The sequence below is a fragment of the Falco rusticolus genome, chromosome 1, assembly GCF_015220075.1.
Source record: "Falco rusticolus isolate bFalRus1 chromosome 1, bFalRus1.pri, whole genome shotgun sequence".
Taxonomy (NCBI): Eukaryota; Metazoa; Chordata; class Aves; order Falconiformes; family Falconidae; genus Falco; species Falco rusticolus.
In genome coordinates this window covers 28,615,816-28,633,000 of record NC_051187.1, presented here as the reverse complement: position 1 = coordinate 28,633,000, position 17,185 = coordinate 28,615,816, and the positions used below count along the sequence as shown (strand labels likewise).

Here is a 17,185-nt window from a genome sequence, read left to right as displayed (position 1 = left end):
AAGACTATGAGCTCTACGGAGACTTACAAACAGGCACAATTTCTGTTTCATCTTGTAAACTGTTAAATCCAAAATGGACGATACAACAGACATCCGTACTGCAGCACTTACCTATGATATTATGGCGGCAGTGAGGGCAGGTATGATGCTGCAGTAGCCAAGGATCCACACATTTCTTGTGAAAGCGGTGAGTGCAGGGAATGACACGCAGTTCCTACAGGAACAGATGAAGGAACATGAAAAAGTACTCCTTCCTAACGAGTGAATTTTTCACAGCTTATTCCTAGTTTTTTCAACCTAGCTACTAAACAAATCAATTCTTAGTCTCAAAGTGGTACGAAAGAAAAAAATGCCCTCTGTTCCAACACAGCCAAAAGTACAACAGCTAGTGAGCAGCTGTCACTAACAGAGTAGTCTGCAGGCACGTTAGAACTCCATGTAGGTATACTACATTTCTTTAGGACACCTTTTCCTGCGTGTCCCTGTGACCTAACACCTTGAAGGAGCCAATCATTAAAGTTTTCCTTAATAAATTAAATTAACTTAAAAAACAATAGCGTCCATTTAAAGATACATCTTGCCTACAACTTATAGCAATGGAAAACATTCAGGGAAAAGAAAAACAACAGAGGGTATACAATACTTTTTCCCTGGCCCAGCACTCTCATCCTTCAGCTATTATCTGTTTATAGGATTTCCTGAGCCTGCTGGATATCTACCGGTATCAGAAACCTGCAACAGATCTTTCTTCCAAGTACTGCTCAATTCTCCCCATGAGCTCAGGTTTTGAATTTGTATCATGCTTCAGCAAGAAGTTCCACAGGGCTACTACCTGCTGGGGGGTGAACCACCACACTTTGATTCAGACTGGGGCCTAGCAGTTTCATTTAATTGCATCCAACCTTGTATTGGAAAAAAATTAACTTCTGATTCCTGTTCATGCTCTCCATTCCCACTTTTGTACTCCTTCCACCCACAGGTAATCTAGAACTAAACAGTCCTAGCCCACTCAGTCAATTTTTTGTACAGAAACCATTCCAAATCATTGATTACTTTGTGACTGCCCGTTTCTGAAGCACCTTCATTTCCAACGTATCTTTTGTGAAACGAGATCAAAGTGCACACAGTACTCAATGTGAGAGCATGACTGAACTTAGACTGTGACATAATTATGTTTCCTGCTCGGTTCTTTTCCCCATCTCATATCTGATTTGCCTTTTGGACTGCCACAAAGCACTGATCTGCTTTCAGAGCTAAAACAGCTTCAAGATTTGCTCCTGAGCAGTAATGCTCGCCCCACAACCCACCACTAATGCACGTGAAGCTCTTACCTACATATATCACTTCGTGCTGAAGTTCATGCATCAATTCCCTGTCTTCTGTACAGCCCTTCTGAAGTTCTTTTCTGCCTTCATCCTTGGTACTCTGAATAATTTCCCATCAGCTAACTCCATTAAACTTCTATTTCTAGCACTATTTGTAACTTGCAGCACTCAAATACTGAGGCTGGTATTTTATATGGTCTTAAAAATTAAGAATCTTTTATGAATAATTTCAAAATAAAATGTCTTCAAATAGGAAGTTTAAAGCTGTTGACTATTGACTGCCTCTATTCTAAGGAGCCTATTTTCTATCCCATCCTTTCGCTGCTTCCTCTGCATAGAACTGTGTCACAGAAGGCAAGCACTGACATAAACACAGCAATGGTGAGGAGTCAAAACATGGTTCCTCAGCCTTCTGGCATCTCCTCCCTCTCTTCCTCTGGTTTCCCAGCAGTGCTGTGTACCTGACATTTTAAAGACAAGGTGCCATCAAAGCTTGATTAACAAAACACAAAATGTATCCTTTATGTCCAACAAACAGAGCTTGCGCATCACCTTGGGATTTGTTAAAAATACCCAAAGAACTAAATGGTGAGGCGACCCTGATTTCTTTACGAGTTCTTCCTCAGACGAGCAACTTGATGGAGGCAGCAGCTTGCAGAATGCAGCTGAGGCTGTGTTGGCTACTCAACGCAATCAGTCTGGCAAGTGGCACGGCCCCTGTACACAATGGGCCCAAGAGCCAGCCACGTACCACAGTGCTAAAATAAACCAGCGACATTCTCAGCCCGTGTTGAAGAAACCATTTATGCTTTACCTCCCCATCAATGTACTTCTCCAAGCAGATGGCACAGTCAGAAGTGGAGCTGCTACTGAGTGTGTCCAGCGCTCCACAGCTACCTTCCCGGAGTCCCTTACTCTTGGACTTAAACTTCCTGGTCTCCATTTTTTCCAGTGCTTGCACTGCAAGCCTGTTCATGGAATTCTACAACAGAAGACGAAGAAAAAAAAAAAAAAAAAAGAAAAAAGAAAAAAAGGCAATGCTGCAGCATATGGGACTACAGTGTAGTAGCAGAGAAACACCCCCATGTTCAAATTAATGTACCTTACCAAATCACATCAGGCCCAGACTAATGTACAGTTTCATAAATTAAGCACTGAAAAGGCTAATTAGAATTTAGATCAGAAGCCTCCTGAACAGAATGTACACCACACACAGCAGTGAGAATGGTAAGCTACTTCGAATTGAAACAAGGTGAAGGTGCTGACAATTGGGATACACCACAACTGCTCAGCTGATGGGCAGCAAGAATTCAAGGCAACATGCAAGACTTGGCCGTGAACTTTTTTTGAACTGTCAGTATTGACTGTAATGCCCCATTATGCTGTTACCACCATATTACCAGAAGCAATACTTGAAGAGAGGGATTAAAATGAAATGTTACTAAATGAGCTGTACCATTTCCCCTCCCCTCAAATTTATTTACTAGTAGACGCTTAGGAAGGCAGTGGGTTGTTTACACTGTACTGCAGAATTTATCATCCCCCTTTTTAACACTGCTGCTGGCCCATAACATCTTTGGATTCCTACTCAGTACGTCCAAAGCATCTTCAGTGCTTTGCGTTCCTTTTACTTGCACACACTGGACTGAACTACAAACTTCAGAGTCCATTAGCTTCCATATGCTTTCCCTTTCACATTTGTCAGGACAAACTCAGAGTTATCTCACCTAGGATTTCTTCTAACCAAACTTTTTACTTGGCAAACCTCTCCCATTAAAAATCAACGGATGTTATTCTATTGAAAGGAGTTGCAATTTATTTTCAGTCCAGACATTCTCCCCACAGCACAGCACAGCAACAAGAGCTTGGACTTCTTCAGAGGTACATCAGTGCTACTGATAACCAACCCCTGAATAACCAGAAACGTTCTTCCTTCCCAATGGCTAAATGGACTGCAATGAAATGAAAGAAGCAAAAATGCTCTTTCATTTTGGGATTTAACTGAATGAACATCACAGGTCAATGCAGATCTCCACTGAAGACATTTCCAAATTTTTCCAAAGGCCTACAGCCATGGATAAAGCCCTTTTCACAAAGATGGCTATTCTAAGTCAGTGTCCAGCATTTCCAAAACTAGTTAGCAACCTCTAGGACAAAGTAAGAGAAACTAACTTTCCGCACTCACTGAATACTGCATTACTGCTCTTACCTGACTACGTCGTTGTTTCAGTTTGATCTTGACAAGAAGAATGAGGCAAACAAGAGACACAACCACAAAGAAAGCCAGGAAAATTCCCATATCAAAGTACTCCGTGGGTTGCTTAAAAATTAAAACAAAAATATTATTTTTTCTTTCTTTGGATCATATCCAAATCTATTGTTCCTTTCTCTGTTCTACTTTCTCAGTGGTCATTGTCAAATGTAGACAGTCACAATGGCAAAAGTACACTGTTCTGTTGGTTAAATGGAATTCTATGAGACACAACCTGGGTTTTGTATGTCACTGCAAGTGGATGAAATACATAGAATGCCTGTCACGAGATCTCATATTTACAGTATCTCTGAACTGATCCCACAAAACCCAGTTTTTTTTAACTGAGTGAATCACACTAACACAAACTTTCATTATTTATTTGGGGTTTTTTTTGCTTGTATACTTAAGTGACTGAAAATCAACATTTGAATTTTCAGTGAACGGCTCACTTCTCAGACATATTTCTTAAGAGAAGAAGTCCATAAAAATACAACAAAACCAAAGTGGTAACTGGGACATGGTTGATCTCCAGCTTTGTTCTTCTTCTGTAAACTATGTGTAAAAAGCACTAAAAAAAAACTCTAGAAAAAATATTTTCTATTACAATTACAAATATCAGATATCAAATAATTAATCCATGTTTAAAATACTACACAGAATTGTTAATTAACACAGGGCAGACTACCTTACAAATCTGAACTACCAGATGTACAAAATAATTAAGTTATTTAATTAAGAAGGAAAACATCTATTACATAAAATTCTTAGCCATTTATATATTCAAAAGAATCCTTCTGAAAGACAGCAGATGCCACATTGTGGATTCTATACTTACATCAAGTGTAGCTGCTTGTCCACAGTGCAGTTGCTCAATTTATTTAGGTCAACAGAATTTCACACGTATTAATGCACATGAGGAGCATCAAAACATCTTCACACTCAGTGCAGTTAGCAACCACCGCATGAAGTAACAGCAGTGTAAGATCTAGATAAAGTTTCTTAAAAGTCTCACCCGTGGGGGGCGATGCTGAATCCTGGCTCGTGCCACTTTCTGCTTGTTAACTATGTTCATTAGCTTGACAGCATCAGCACCCTTCACATACACCACTGGTCTCTTCAGAGGGTCCTCTGAGCCCTGGTTCAGCTGGAATAAAAAAATAATCTACTCAAAAGGCACGTTTCAGTAAAACACCTCTCTTCTGGACAATGGAGAGAAAAGGAATATAAATGTGGAATTGATTCAAGCGCCAACTGTTCTCTTCTAGCACAGACCTTCACTTAAGTATTCCACAGAGTTAAACCCAAACTAAACTTCTGACTTAAGCTGCTTTTTTTCCAACTGACTAAAACTAAGATTAAGGATAAACAAATGTTATTTCTGAACAGCAGCTTTAACTTAACTGCATTATGTGCCAGTGTATGTATTAATAGTGTAGCAAGTTAAACCTCATAATGAAGAATACAAATCTGCACATTCCCAAAAAATTGGCCTTGCAAAATTTTCTGAACCTTTTGTTATTTCAGCTTTGGAGATATACTATTCACATACAGATTCCATCTCTATTTTCTGTAATTTCTGCAGTTTAACTCAGCAAACTCATTCAAACAGTTACTTGGGTTCTAGCAACCACTAGAGCTACTGATTACAGGATGGAGGCCTCAAAGAGTAAGGCATGAGTAGATAGCTTAGTTCACCCTGAAACTTCCTTCCAGGTCCAGCTATGTTTTTTTGGAAGGCCAAATCACAGAACTAGAAAATAATGTGGGCAGGAAGGCACCTCACAAGTCCAACCTCCTGGTCAAGGCAGGGTCAACTATGGTATCAGACCAGGTATTATCCAGTTGAAAGCCTTCACACGTAGAGACTGCGTAACTTCTGTGGCCAACAAAACCAGAAAAACAATCTACTGAACTATATACCAGAGAAGTGAGTAACAAGACAAGCAAATTGTTCCGTTACAAAATGGCACCATCATGATAAATTCATATAGCTTATTCTGACCCACAAAAAAAATCCCCGTATAAAGGCTGGTTGGTATAAAACCAGCAAGGCACTGACAAGCAGATGGAAGTGGTACCCTTGGAATGAGATGACAGGAGTGTGAGCAAATTGAACAAGAGTAGCGTATGGCAGAGATACCACATCTACATTGTTGGTATCTTACCTGTTATTTCTGGCTAAACCATGTACGGATCACTAACAGACTGGCCTACCATCCTTTTTACAAAGTATTCTACTTAATCTGTCCAGACAATGGTGACAGATTTCACTGAGACTTTAAAACAGATTCTTCCTAGTATCTGACTGGACTTCTGAGAACACTGATCAAACTATTTTTAGGACAGACGTCTTTTGAAGAGCTAAAAACTAGCACTTGAATCCAAACCAGGGATCCCATGTGTCTAGAAGGCTTGCTGGCCTAAGGCCAAATCCAATCACTGTCCAAATGATCCCAGACACACACTTTCTCTAAAGCTTTCTTGTCCAAGAAAGAATTCACCTGATTCCTCAGTAGCTTTTGCACACTGCTAACCATGATGCTCTGAGTGCTATTACTCCTCTTCAAACTATGTAAAAGTAAAACTAAGAAACAAATTAGACTTCACAGAGCATTTCTAAAGATCAAAACTTCATTCTTAGTCTATAGCAGAAGACACTCAGACCAATGGGAATAAAACCCACAAAATCTGTACATAAAGCCTTTTCATTTGGTAGCACTTCTGCTACCAAACTGTCTGAAGACAATTCTCCTGGTGAGGCCTGCTTCCTATTTCTGTTCACAGACTGGCAGGAAGGATCATCTTTCATAATACTCTACTCCTCCTTTTCAAAGCACTCTCCCTTAGTTGTTCTAACGAGAGAGCTGTTTGTTGTTTGATAACACGCGTACCTGGGAAAGCTTCCTAAACAGCTCCCCTCTGTCTTAGGATACTTCCATTTGGATCAAAGATACTCCATACCAACTCATGCCATTTTTTTGTCCGTTGTCAACCTATCTGCCATTGTTTTCCACAATTCCATTGTGAGTGCTAAAACAGTATTTATTTAAAAGACAAATTAACTAGCTCAACCTCAAGGGCTCTGAAGACTTCAGCTGAGAATCAAAATGCATGAAACACAAGTATCCAGAGCAGCATGAGAAGGGAGCCAATCAAGTAATCCAAGTTTAGAACGTGAAAGCTAGGTCTAGTTATTCCTCTCCTGTTTGTGTTTGCATAGGCTGCTGCTCTGTCCTCTAAAGAGCCTACTTTGAAAGCTACTGCACTAAGCCACTAACCTACTTCCATGTTATTGGTACACCCAAAATATTCAATCATTCGCTAGACTAGTTTCCCAGCTATTGAGGACAGCTGCACCCAGTTGATTATCAAGAATCAAGAAGGAAAACTGTTGCTGGTAGAGGGAAGAGAGCAAGGGGCAGTAGCTCAGCTTTGCAAGTTCAGAGCAGTGTGGCTGAAAGTAACTGGAAGTTGTAATACAGAGAAAAAATTTGGAAAAGACAGATTACATCTTCGTGCACACAATTTTTCTGTGCATAAAAGCAGAAAAAATATCCCTGAGAACATTTGCAAGATCAAGGCTGTAGCCTTGATGCACATGCAGAGCGCAGTTCTCAAGGCATCCATTGCACAGGGTCTGCATTCCTTTGCCCAACAGATGCTCATTTCAGAATTAAAGCCAGCTTTTAAAATGTAAACACTGATGGTCTCTCTTTTCCCCAAGAAATTCAGGCTGCACTTTAAAAGCATTCAGCTTCACTTGCTTCTGCTGTAGCAGAAGCGCACTTTTGTTTCAAGACAGAACAAACCGAAACCAAATGCAGACTATTTTTGTGCTCGTTATGTTTCTTCTCTCTCCTCAGATAACTCAGAATGGAAGGATCTTGTCAAAGCATTTCAGAGATACCACCTCACCCACTTCAAATGAAAGATGGAAATTGTACCAAGACCCCCAAAAAAGAAAAAAAGCTGCTTGTCCACAAAATATGTAGGCCAGAAATCAGCAGCTGTAAACAAGAAATAAATGTTTATAAGTTTTGTAAGAAACTTGTTCAGAACCAGATTTGAAAGCCATTTTGCAACCTCAAAAATAGCTGCTGCTCAACAACACTATCGATCACAGGCTGGGTAAGGTCAAACACCCTTTGTTTTGTACACAGACCTGGGCAAAGAAAACCTCCTAGACTAGATACTGAGCCACAAAAAGTTTGCCTCCATCCTTTCTCAAACCCTCAGTCCCTGACCTGGATTCTGGATTCTAGCAAAAGCTAGAAGAATGTAAGTCCCCAGCCTCTTCTCTTTCTACCACATTCTCAACACCTCCATTGATTCCTGCCTGCCAGAAGATGAGCAAGAAAACCACAGCACCATGTTACCGTGGGTCAGTAGCTGCATATCTTAAGGCAGGTGTGCTCTGAGACCTGTATACTCTCAGGCCTTGCCTCAGCAACCCTAAAAGAACCCAACAGAAGCTGTAGTACAACTAGGCTCCCTTCTTCGTACCTGATCAATGGCATCTGGGTTTTCAGAAACATCAAAGATGACCGCTGTGGCTCCTCGCTGTACTGCTCGTTTTGCCTGCAATAAGAAAGACAGCATCCTCAGTCCTACCCCAAAAGGTGACTTCTTACCTCAAAAATTACTCCCTCTCCCCATCTCCAGATAGAAAACTTAACATTTTGCATTTCTGTGTAGTTAAAATAGAGTAATTACAAATACAGGAGTTCCTGAACCGGCATGGAATGTAGTTAAACTTCACTGTCCTCTCTGTCCCTTCCTTCTCAAACTCCTCCTTCAACAAGCTTTTAAGGAAATTCAAATGTGATTTTGATCTCTAAAGACTTTAAACATAAGAATTTTTAAAAATTAAATTATGGGGTTTTTTCTCCATGTTACTTGGAAGTGCCATTAAAGAAGCCATCAAGAACCATTCTCCCCGTGATTTGGGGTGGAGAGACAAGCTCGCTAGTGTAGAAAATAAGGGTGGACCAGGTTCGTGACACCTTTTCAGTGGCATTCTCATAGTCATTTCAAACTAGCATAGCACAGTCCTCGCAAAAAGTGCCTCCGAGTACTGTTCGTTCTGACCATTAGAGGTCAGAACTGCTGCACACACCGCCTCTTCTGCAGATAAGACCAGACCTATTTAAGAGCATGGCTTTTCATCAAATAGGCAGTCCTAACCTGGGCTACCAACAGCACAGAGGAGATACTGGAACATACTCAAATCCTCTGGGCCAGAGGAAACAGTATTTTAACCACGGAGGCCAAGAAAGGCTAAGAAATTTTTAAGTTCCTGTCACTGTGCCTCTCTCTGTACATTCTGTTCAAATGTTGCTCCACAGAGCAAACATTCCCAGTAACTTTTCAAAGCTGTTACTGCCTTTGTTGGGTGCAGAATGCAAGTAACTATTTCTCCAAGCGATGACAGGTATCACCATCACAGTACTAAACACGAAGTCACTGGCTCTTCATAGAGACTGGCAGAACCCAAACTTCAATTGAGATATAGAAGAAAGATACGAAAGTGATAAATCATGAAACGTCACTCCGTGTTTTCCAAGAATGTCAGCCAGTACAGAGATGTTAGTTTGAACTCCTACAGGTCACTTTCTTTGCTTTATTACTTTGTTTTCACTGTAAATCAACCAAGCCCATCAGACAGCACACAAGGGAAACCAACTCCCAAATGGGGTCTCTTTCTCAGCCCAGCAGGTATTTGTCCCCTTTGAAGTCAGCACACCTGGCTAATCACTAATAGCTCTTGGGGAGGAAAAGTTAAAAGGAATCTGCTACACATTCTCCATTGCAGTGGCCCCAAGGTGAAAGCTCATCCAGGTTTCCCTAGGAGGCACCTTTCACAGACATGAAGCGCTTGTGGAACTGTTCAGGCCGTTCAGATTGCTCCTTTCAGGACGGTCAGTCAACAAGCAAAGCACTTTGATCTCTGAAGGGGATTTCTAAAGTGATTTTACAGGTTGGTTCAGGAGGAAACCCTTAATTTTGTGAACACACTGAGCAGGATACAGCGCAGCAATTCATTAAGTTTCCACCAGCCCTGTTGTAATCTGCATTCCTGACTTTGTACTGCAAAATCAAGATGTTAAAGAGATGAGAAGAACCAACTGACTTCAAACATGGTGCTGGAGAAGGCAGCAGCAAATGGGGTGAAGCTCTGCCCCCTCCCCCGTCCAGCTGGCCTGCTAAGCTGTGTAACCCCGGCCAAGGGCGGCCGCAGCCCCTGCCAGGCCCCAGGCGTGGGCAGCCCCCCCGCGGCCTTCTGCACCCCGCCGGCCGGCACAGAGGGGGTCAGGGGCGACAGGGGGCACAAGCGCTGGGCTCTGCGCGGCCTGGCGCAGCCCCCCGCCCGACACGGCCGCCCCGTCCCCGGAAGTGACGCGAGGCCCGGCCGCGGGGCGGCTCGGCGGGGCCGCGGTGCTAGGCCGCGGTTCGAGGCCCGGCTCCGAGGGGAGCAGCGGCGCGGCCCCTGGCCGTGAGGCGCTGCGGAGCCCGCCCCGCGGAGGCCCCGGGTGCTGGAGGCCCCGGGTGGCACAAGGGGGCCGGGGGGCAGGGAGGCAGGTGCTGCGGAGCCGCTCCAGCGCTGCCGGGGCTCCGGCTCCGCGGCTTGGCGTCAGCCAGGCTGACCTTCCAGGTTTCGCTGGCAGGAGATCAGAGAGCAGCCGCTAGCACACCACAGCCCGCCGCTCCCCTTCCTCCTCCCTCCTCCCCGAGCTCCTTCCTAAAACCACGGCGCTGCCGAGCAGCGAGCGAGTGCGAGCAGGCCCCTGAGCGCCGCCGCCCCCCCGCTGCCCTCGGCCCAAGATGGCAGCCGAGCCCCGCACCCGGCCCGGCCCGGCCGCCTAATTCACACCAAAACCCCTTGGGAAATAACCCTGCCCGCTGCTCGGGCCAGCTCGGAATAACAGCGGTGCAAGTCCCGCTTCAGCTCATGCCCATCTATAACAAGCATGTGACTGCTCCGTTTTGGCCTATCCAGCATTTACAGACTGCCCCGAAACCATTTTTCCAAGCAGAGTGGCCGCAACCTAGATCAAAAATAAGGGCACACATTGGATGAGGAGGAAGAAAAAACCAGTTGTACTGGTACATGCTTTAAGTTTTTGATATCCGCAGCAAGCAAACGGGCACTGCCCAACTCAATTCCCATGCAAAGGTGCCAGGCATATCCTTTTTTGAGATTATCTGCATTCCCTGGTTTAAAATAAACAACTATCACTACATAGAAGTATTCTTCCTTTTTTTATAGCGTGTAATAAAACCTAAAACACATCAACAACTGCAGTTTCAGTAATTCCAATGATCACTTCACAGTGACAAGCACCTCCCAGTCCTCTGCATGTGCAGCCTGGAAGCCCACACCGCAGCTGGCCCATCCGCTCCGCATGGCTGCTGCATGCAAGCACCACCGTCACAACTGCCACTTGTCCTGTAAAGTTCTCCCACATCCCTGTTTGAGCTCCAGGGAATTTATACATATAGATCACAAGCCAACTGCCTGCCCGATGTGTAGTAACACAGGGCTCAACTGTGCAAAAACGCGGATGAAGAAAGTACTAAGTGGGCCTTGGTCCTAGAAGCAGGACTGGAAGGAACAACAATCTTCAGCAAGCCCTGTATTGGCCATTCGAAAATTATTTTGTCCTTAATTATAAATACAATAAAACAGAAAATACAGGTTAGATAGAAGTAGGTCTTTATAGGATAGAGAAGTCACCTGGCATCTGACGTGTAAAATCATAGAATCCTTTAGGCTGGAAAAGACCTTTAAGATCACCAAGTCCAACCCTTACCCCAGCACTGCCCAGCCCACCACTAAACCATGTCCCCAAACGCCACATCTACACATCTTTTTAAATACCCTCGGGGATGGTGACTCCACCACCTCCCTGGGCAGCCTGTTCCAATGCCTGACCACCCTTTCGGTGAGGAAATGTTTCTGAAGACCCAACCTAACCCGCCCCTGGTGCAGCTTCAGGCCGTTTCCCCTTGTCCTGGCCCTTGTCACTTGGGAGCAGAGACCGACCCCCGCGGCCTACAGCCCCTGTCGGGCAGCTGTAGGGAGCCATCGGCCCCCCCAGAGCCCCCTCCTCCCCAGGCTGAACCCCCCCGGCTCCCCCCGCCACCCCCCACAGGGCTTGTGCCCAGCCCCTGCCCCAGCCCCTGCCCGTCCCTGGACACGCTCCAGCCCCTCGGCGTCTGTCCTGTACCAGGGCCCGAACCTGAGCCCAGGGCTCGAGCTGCGGCCCCCCCAGTGCCCAGCGCAGGGGGACGGTCACTGCCCCGGCCCTGCTGGCCACGCTGTTTCGGACACAAGCCAGGGGGCTGCTGGCCCCCTTGGCCACCTGGGCACATGGGGGGCTCATGCCCAGCCGGCTCTGACCAGCCCCCCCGGCCCTTTCCCGCCGGGCAGCCCCCAGCCCCCCGCCCGCAGCTCCTGGGGCTGGTGTGACCCCCGGGCAGGGCCCAGCCTGCCCAGCCCCCCTGCAGCCCCTGCCCCCCGGCACGGCAACGCTCCCCCAGCTGGGCGTCCTCTCAGACTCACTGAGGGGGCACTCGATCCCCTCACCCAGATCATCGATAAAGACATTAAACAGTACCTGTACTTGCCTGTACCATAAAATATAGAGAATATGCACCTTGACTATAACTATCGTTAAGAGCTTCAGCCCCTTTAGGAAGCTTTCCAAGTGACACCTTAGAGACCTGCCATCGGCTAGACTTCACTCAACAGCTGGTAGACACTGGACCACCTTCCCTAGTTGGATGCTGGATGTAGGTGCCTCTAAAGTAACGACCTAAAGTGACCATGGATACAGAAGCCACCTTTGAATTTGCCCTTCCTCAGTTCTGTAAACATCACCAGCCTAGGGCTCTACCAGAAGCCCTCTACTGAAGAACGCATTTGGCTACTTGATACTCAAAGAAAAATGTGAACAGAAGGATACAGAGCATTGATTACACATTTTAAAAGGATTTTTATTATAAATACATAATACCGTCTTCATCCATGTTTCTGTAGTGTTTTCATTTGCACAGAAATTGTCATAGTTCATGGAGAAGGCTGACAAAAAGTTACTTTAGAGTGTATTTTAGACAGCTGTTTTTTACAAACTCACTGTTGATAACCATTACCAGCAAGATGCATATTAAATACTCTCTCAGATTAAAATGTGGAAGAATTTACTAGACCCTGCAATCTAGATAAGATGAGAGGAAACGCATATGACAGAAGTATGGGGAAAGTATCTCCTCACATCTCCGGGCCTGAGGAAATTTTAGTCATTACCTCAAAGAAAACCAAAGATGTGAAGAGCCCTGCACTCCCTCCCTGGGGGCCAGGCTAACACAATCAGGAAGCAACAACTTCCTTGATGAGACAAACTTTCAACCCGAGGGACCTGACGATTATTAAGCAGGTGCACTGCTTCCTCTCATTCATTCTAATCAGGTAGGACAGCAACAATCGGAACAGTAAGAAGGTCAGCCACTTGCTGACATCTAGAAGGACCTTTATACGCTTGCAGATACGAACATTGCAAGCATCCCCTCTGCTTTTTAGTATGGCCTCATTCCAATCACTATGTCAGTTATTATGCAACAGTGGAGAAACCAACTTAAGAAGAAAAGTTGCTTAAGAAAGTCCCCGTTTAACAAAAAAATCATGCAACAACATTAGCCTTTATTCCTTATATGCACTTCTTCGCCAGAGTTAGAATTCCCTCACAATATACAGCTCTACCTACATATGAGGACATGATGCTCTTAATGGGTTGCAGAGACTGAATAACTTACAGATGAGAGAAGGACTGAGGCTTGGAACCATACGTGGGGAAATCAAAGTTCATTAATCACTCTTGGCTCTGTCATTTACATCAACATAGTAAGGTATTACACATTTATTAAGATAGTAACTCAATACCTTCTGTTGGAAATGGCTATTGGTAGACCCAGATTACTCTTTATAAATACACTTTCCTTTTTTTTAAGATAGCATCCTAGATAAAACCGATGAACTAATGGGAGAAAAAGATGCTTTACAAGTATTGGCTGCCTCTGTAAGCCCATGGATACATCCTGCTGTTCTAATGCAATGTTCTCACAAATGCCCTTGCATTAAGAACTATCTGTCTTCCTGGGGTTAGCCTTCTGGATTAGTTGGATCATTCATCCAACTCTAGGAACTCTCCTCTTGGAACTTAGTGCACTGTAAATAACAAATACTAATTCTAACTATGGTATGTGGTACATGAGAGAGTTGATTTATTCTCTGGGTTCAGAAAATGATAAAGATGGGGAGAGGAAGATTGGGCAATAGTTTAGGTGGTAACCAGTACAGATGCCAGTAAACTGCTTTTAGCAAATTCTCCCAACTCTATTCCAGCAGCTTCCAGCATGTACTATTAGCTGGTCCTCCAAAATGAACCAGGCAGGAAGCAGATATACACAGCATGCAGAGAACAGTCCTATGGATCCCAAAAGCAAAACCGTGTTCCCAGTCAGTGCTGAGGGAAACAGCACAGGTCCAAGAGGTGTAACTGTGACTTTTTTCCCTTCCCTCTTCTTTTCCATTTTTTTTCAATACATCTCATGCTCTTTGGGGCAGAAAATATGATAACTGGGTTGCTCTAACTCTATGCAAAGATTGTTGAACAGAGCAGTCAAGAGAATTGGTTTATACATCCTTATTTAGATAAGAACTGAGCCAGCCTAACCAAACTTGCATTCCCTCTGTCAGTTTTTGAGGTTTCCCCCCTCAATTTCTCTATGAACTAAAAATCATTGAACATGAGGCATATTTTCTGTTTAACTCAGCCCATCAGATCCAATATTCTGTCAGAACTCTCCACGCTGTGGAGTTAGTGGTCATTAATCTGCCAGAAGAGTGGGGTTATGCCAGTGGTGTGAAGGTAAGTCTTTTTTATAGCAAATTCTTTCATCAGCTGTCTTTGGTCCTCTGAAATAAGCAGTCAGCCTCTCACACAGCATATTGGTAACATGTAAGCAACACTCAGCAGCAAGCAACAACAACACGATTTCAATGAAAAGGTCCAGTGTCTTGCTTTACTGGTCTGGAAAGGCAGGTCAAGGATTTCAACAATCTTGACTGCTAGGGAATACAGCTGAACGGATGAGGTTTCCATCAGCAATATTTCACCAAAATAAATGATGAATATAGGAATATAGCAGTCATGGTTTTTTTCTTGAGCAGACTCAAACGCAGCAAAATCTGTTCCAACAATTTTTAGCACTCACAAAGCAACTGATCTGCACCTGTTTTCTCCATATCAAGAAGTGAGGCCACAAAGACATAGACAATATTACCAGAGCTACAACACAGAAAATGCAGTCAGTACCAGGTTCTGGAATATTGGCTTTTCTAGTTGCCTTCCACAGACCTGTCCTCATTTGATTTTGTTCTATTAGCAGAGGACAACTTTGGTGCTAAAATAAGCATTGGGAGCCTACATTATCAGGGTTTAACTTCTGCAGAGACTCTTGAGTTTAAAGGAGTTTTCAGTTAAGTATGGGCAAACCCAGGAAATTCTATAGATGAGAAAGAGACCACTGGTTCTTACATAAAATGCATGATGAATCTGCAGGTCTGGACAAGCAGATGTTGCCATTGCCAGTTTGCCATTTCAGTCAGCTGAATGGTGGTCTGACCCTCATGCTCTCAAAGCCTTTCCTCAGAAAAGAGGTATAGCTTAAAGAACTCTTAAACCGAGCAGTGGGTACGAGCTGCACCCTCATTCCACGGAAGGCAGCATTAGATTTTCAATATGACACAAATGCCATCACACGAAGCTAGGCAATAAAATCCAAACCTGTGTTTTGACATGACTGAGACTTCTGCTTGGTATAAAGGTTCTGTCTTCAAGCCAAGTGTACTCTCCTATCAGGACCAAGACACACATGGATTTCAGGAAGGTCTTTCCACCTTGATTCCGTATCACAGCCCAGCAGGCTTTAAAGCACTATACTTACTAGTGCAAAAAGGAAAGTACTGTTCACTGCAATACTTTAGATGCTCCTCCCCATAACTGGGCCCAAAAGAGACATCCCATTAAGGAGGAGGAAAAAAAGCCCCCAAAACAGCTCAGCAAAATCTGTCAGTACGTTTAAGAACACGACTACATTGGCTGCTAAAACATCAACTACAAGTGGCTACTACTATTCAGATGATTTTGAAAATACATCTGGACCCCTATCTCCTAAAGCAAGGATGGTGTTTCCTATCAACATCTGACTACCCACAACATATTCAGTTAGCAGCAGCTACCGTTGGCAAAAAGAAAATATAACGTTATCTCAGCAGAATAAAACCCATTTCTGTGGCAGACTCAAAATTGTACTTGCAAAAGCATGGAAGATCAGCCACAGGCAAAGACACTGGAGTGAAACAGTCTGCTGCACCCCACCTGCCACTGAGAATCTTGCACAAACCCCACAGCATTATGTCAAATACACTTTTTCATTACAATTGTCAAACCGCAAACCCTCTTCTTCTCTCAGAGCTACAGAGAATACAGACAACATCTGCACAACAGAGGCATCCCCCCTCTCCCCCCTGCACTGCTATCAGGCTCAGTCAACCACCAAAAATACCTTGCCCCTTGAACCACCACTGGAGCTAAAAATGCAGGCCACAGGGCAATCCTGCAGGGCAGAGGAGGAAGGAGAAAAGGACATCATCTACTTTGCAAACAGCACGTTACAAATTAACCAACTGATGCCTCAGCCCTGTTAATGTACAATTCCCCAGTAATTCCAGAATCTACCTTAAGCCAAGCATAAGCAGGATGCCATTTCAAATCTTTCCTGAGATAACAAAAATAGGAACTTTCAGATTTCTGTCTGAAAGCAAAGGCAGAATATCACAACGAGATAGTCAAATCCCTAGCGTAAAACCCCGTCCTGACTGGAACAGTCAACTCAACTTCCCTGGCACTTTGGGATATGTTTTATTCATGTGCCTATAGATACTTCATTATATGGCATTATGACAGTTGCTTTATTGATTAAGAAGTATAAAGACAGAAAGCATGAAGCAATATTTTTAAATTTGAAAACAATCACAATTAAAAACCAATGTACTTTTCTGTAAAAAAATTTAAAACTTTACAAACTATGTACTTCAGTTTAAGAAAAACATCACCTCGTGCAATACGTAATCACATTAAGACACACACCAATGTGATCCATGCTACTCGGCACTGAGAGGCTATCAAATAGTTAAAATGAGGAAGGAAAAAAACCAGAAGTATCTCTCTTTTCTGGGATTAGGGAGAAACATTGTGATCAGTTCTGAGTCTAGACCAAGTGAAAAAAACATGAAAAAGACATTTATTTAATCCTGGACAGGGGGAAGCCTGATGGTTGTAAATCTCTTGTGACACATTTCAGAGCCACGGGACACGGCTCCCCAAACCCACCTCTGCCATCACAGCCCACTCCGCGGGCCAGCAGGCTTGCTGCCGTCGGAAGGCACGGTCCCAGAGAGAAGGGTGAGTGCTAGAAAAGGGCGAAGGAGGGGACTGAGGTCTTGAAGTAGGTAACATATTCGCAGAGAACCTCGCAGACTCAG

The 17,185-nt window shown here is 44.1% G+C and overlaps 1 protein-coding gene across 2 annotated transcripts in view; it reads right to left on the bottom strand.

Annotated features, from left to right (window-relative positions):
- The window catches only part of ZNRF3 (zinc and ring finger 3), a 96,080-nt gene that overhangs the window by 6,465 nt on the left and 72,430 nt on the right, over positions 1-17,185 (bottom strand). For both annotated transcript variants that reach the window (XM_037375312.1, XM_037375313.1), the window contains 5 exons: positions 8,083-8,157; positions 4,592-4,723; positions 3,535-3,645; positions 2,140-2,307; positions 112-214 (listed from right to left, as the gene is read on the bottom strand). In XM_037375312.1, coding sequence (XP_037231209.1) covers positions 112-214; positions 2,140-2,307; positions 3,535-3,645; positions 4,592-4,723; positions 8,083-8,157 — 589 coding nt within the window. The remainder of the gene's footprint in view (positions 1-111; positions 215-2,139; positions 2,308-3,534; positions 3,646-4,591; positions 4,724-8,082; positions 8,158-17,185) is intronic.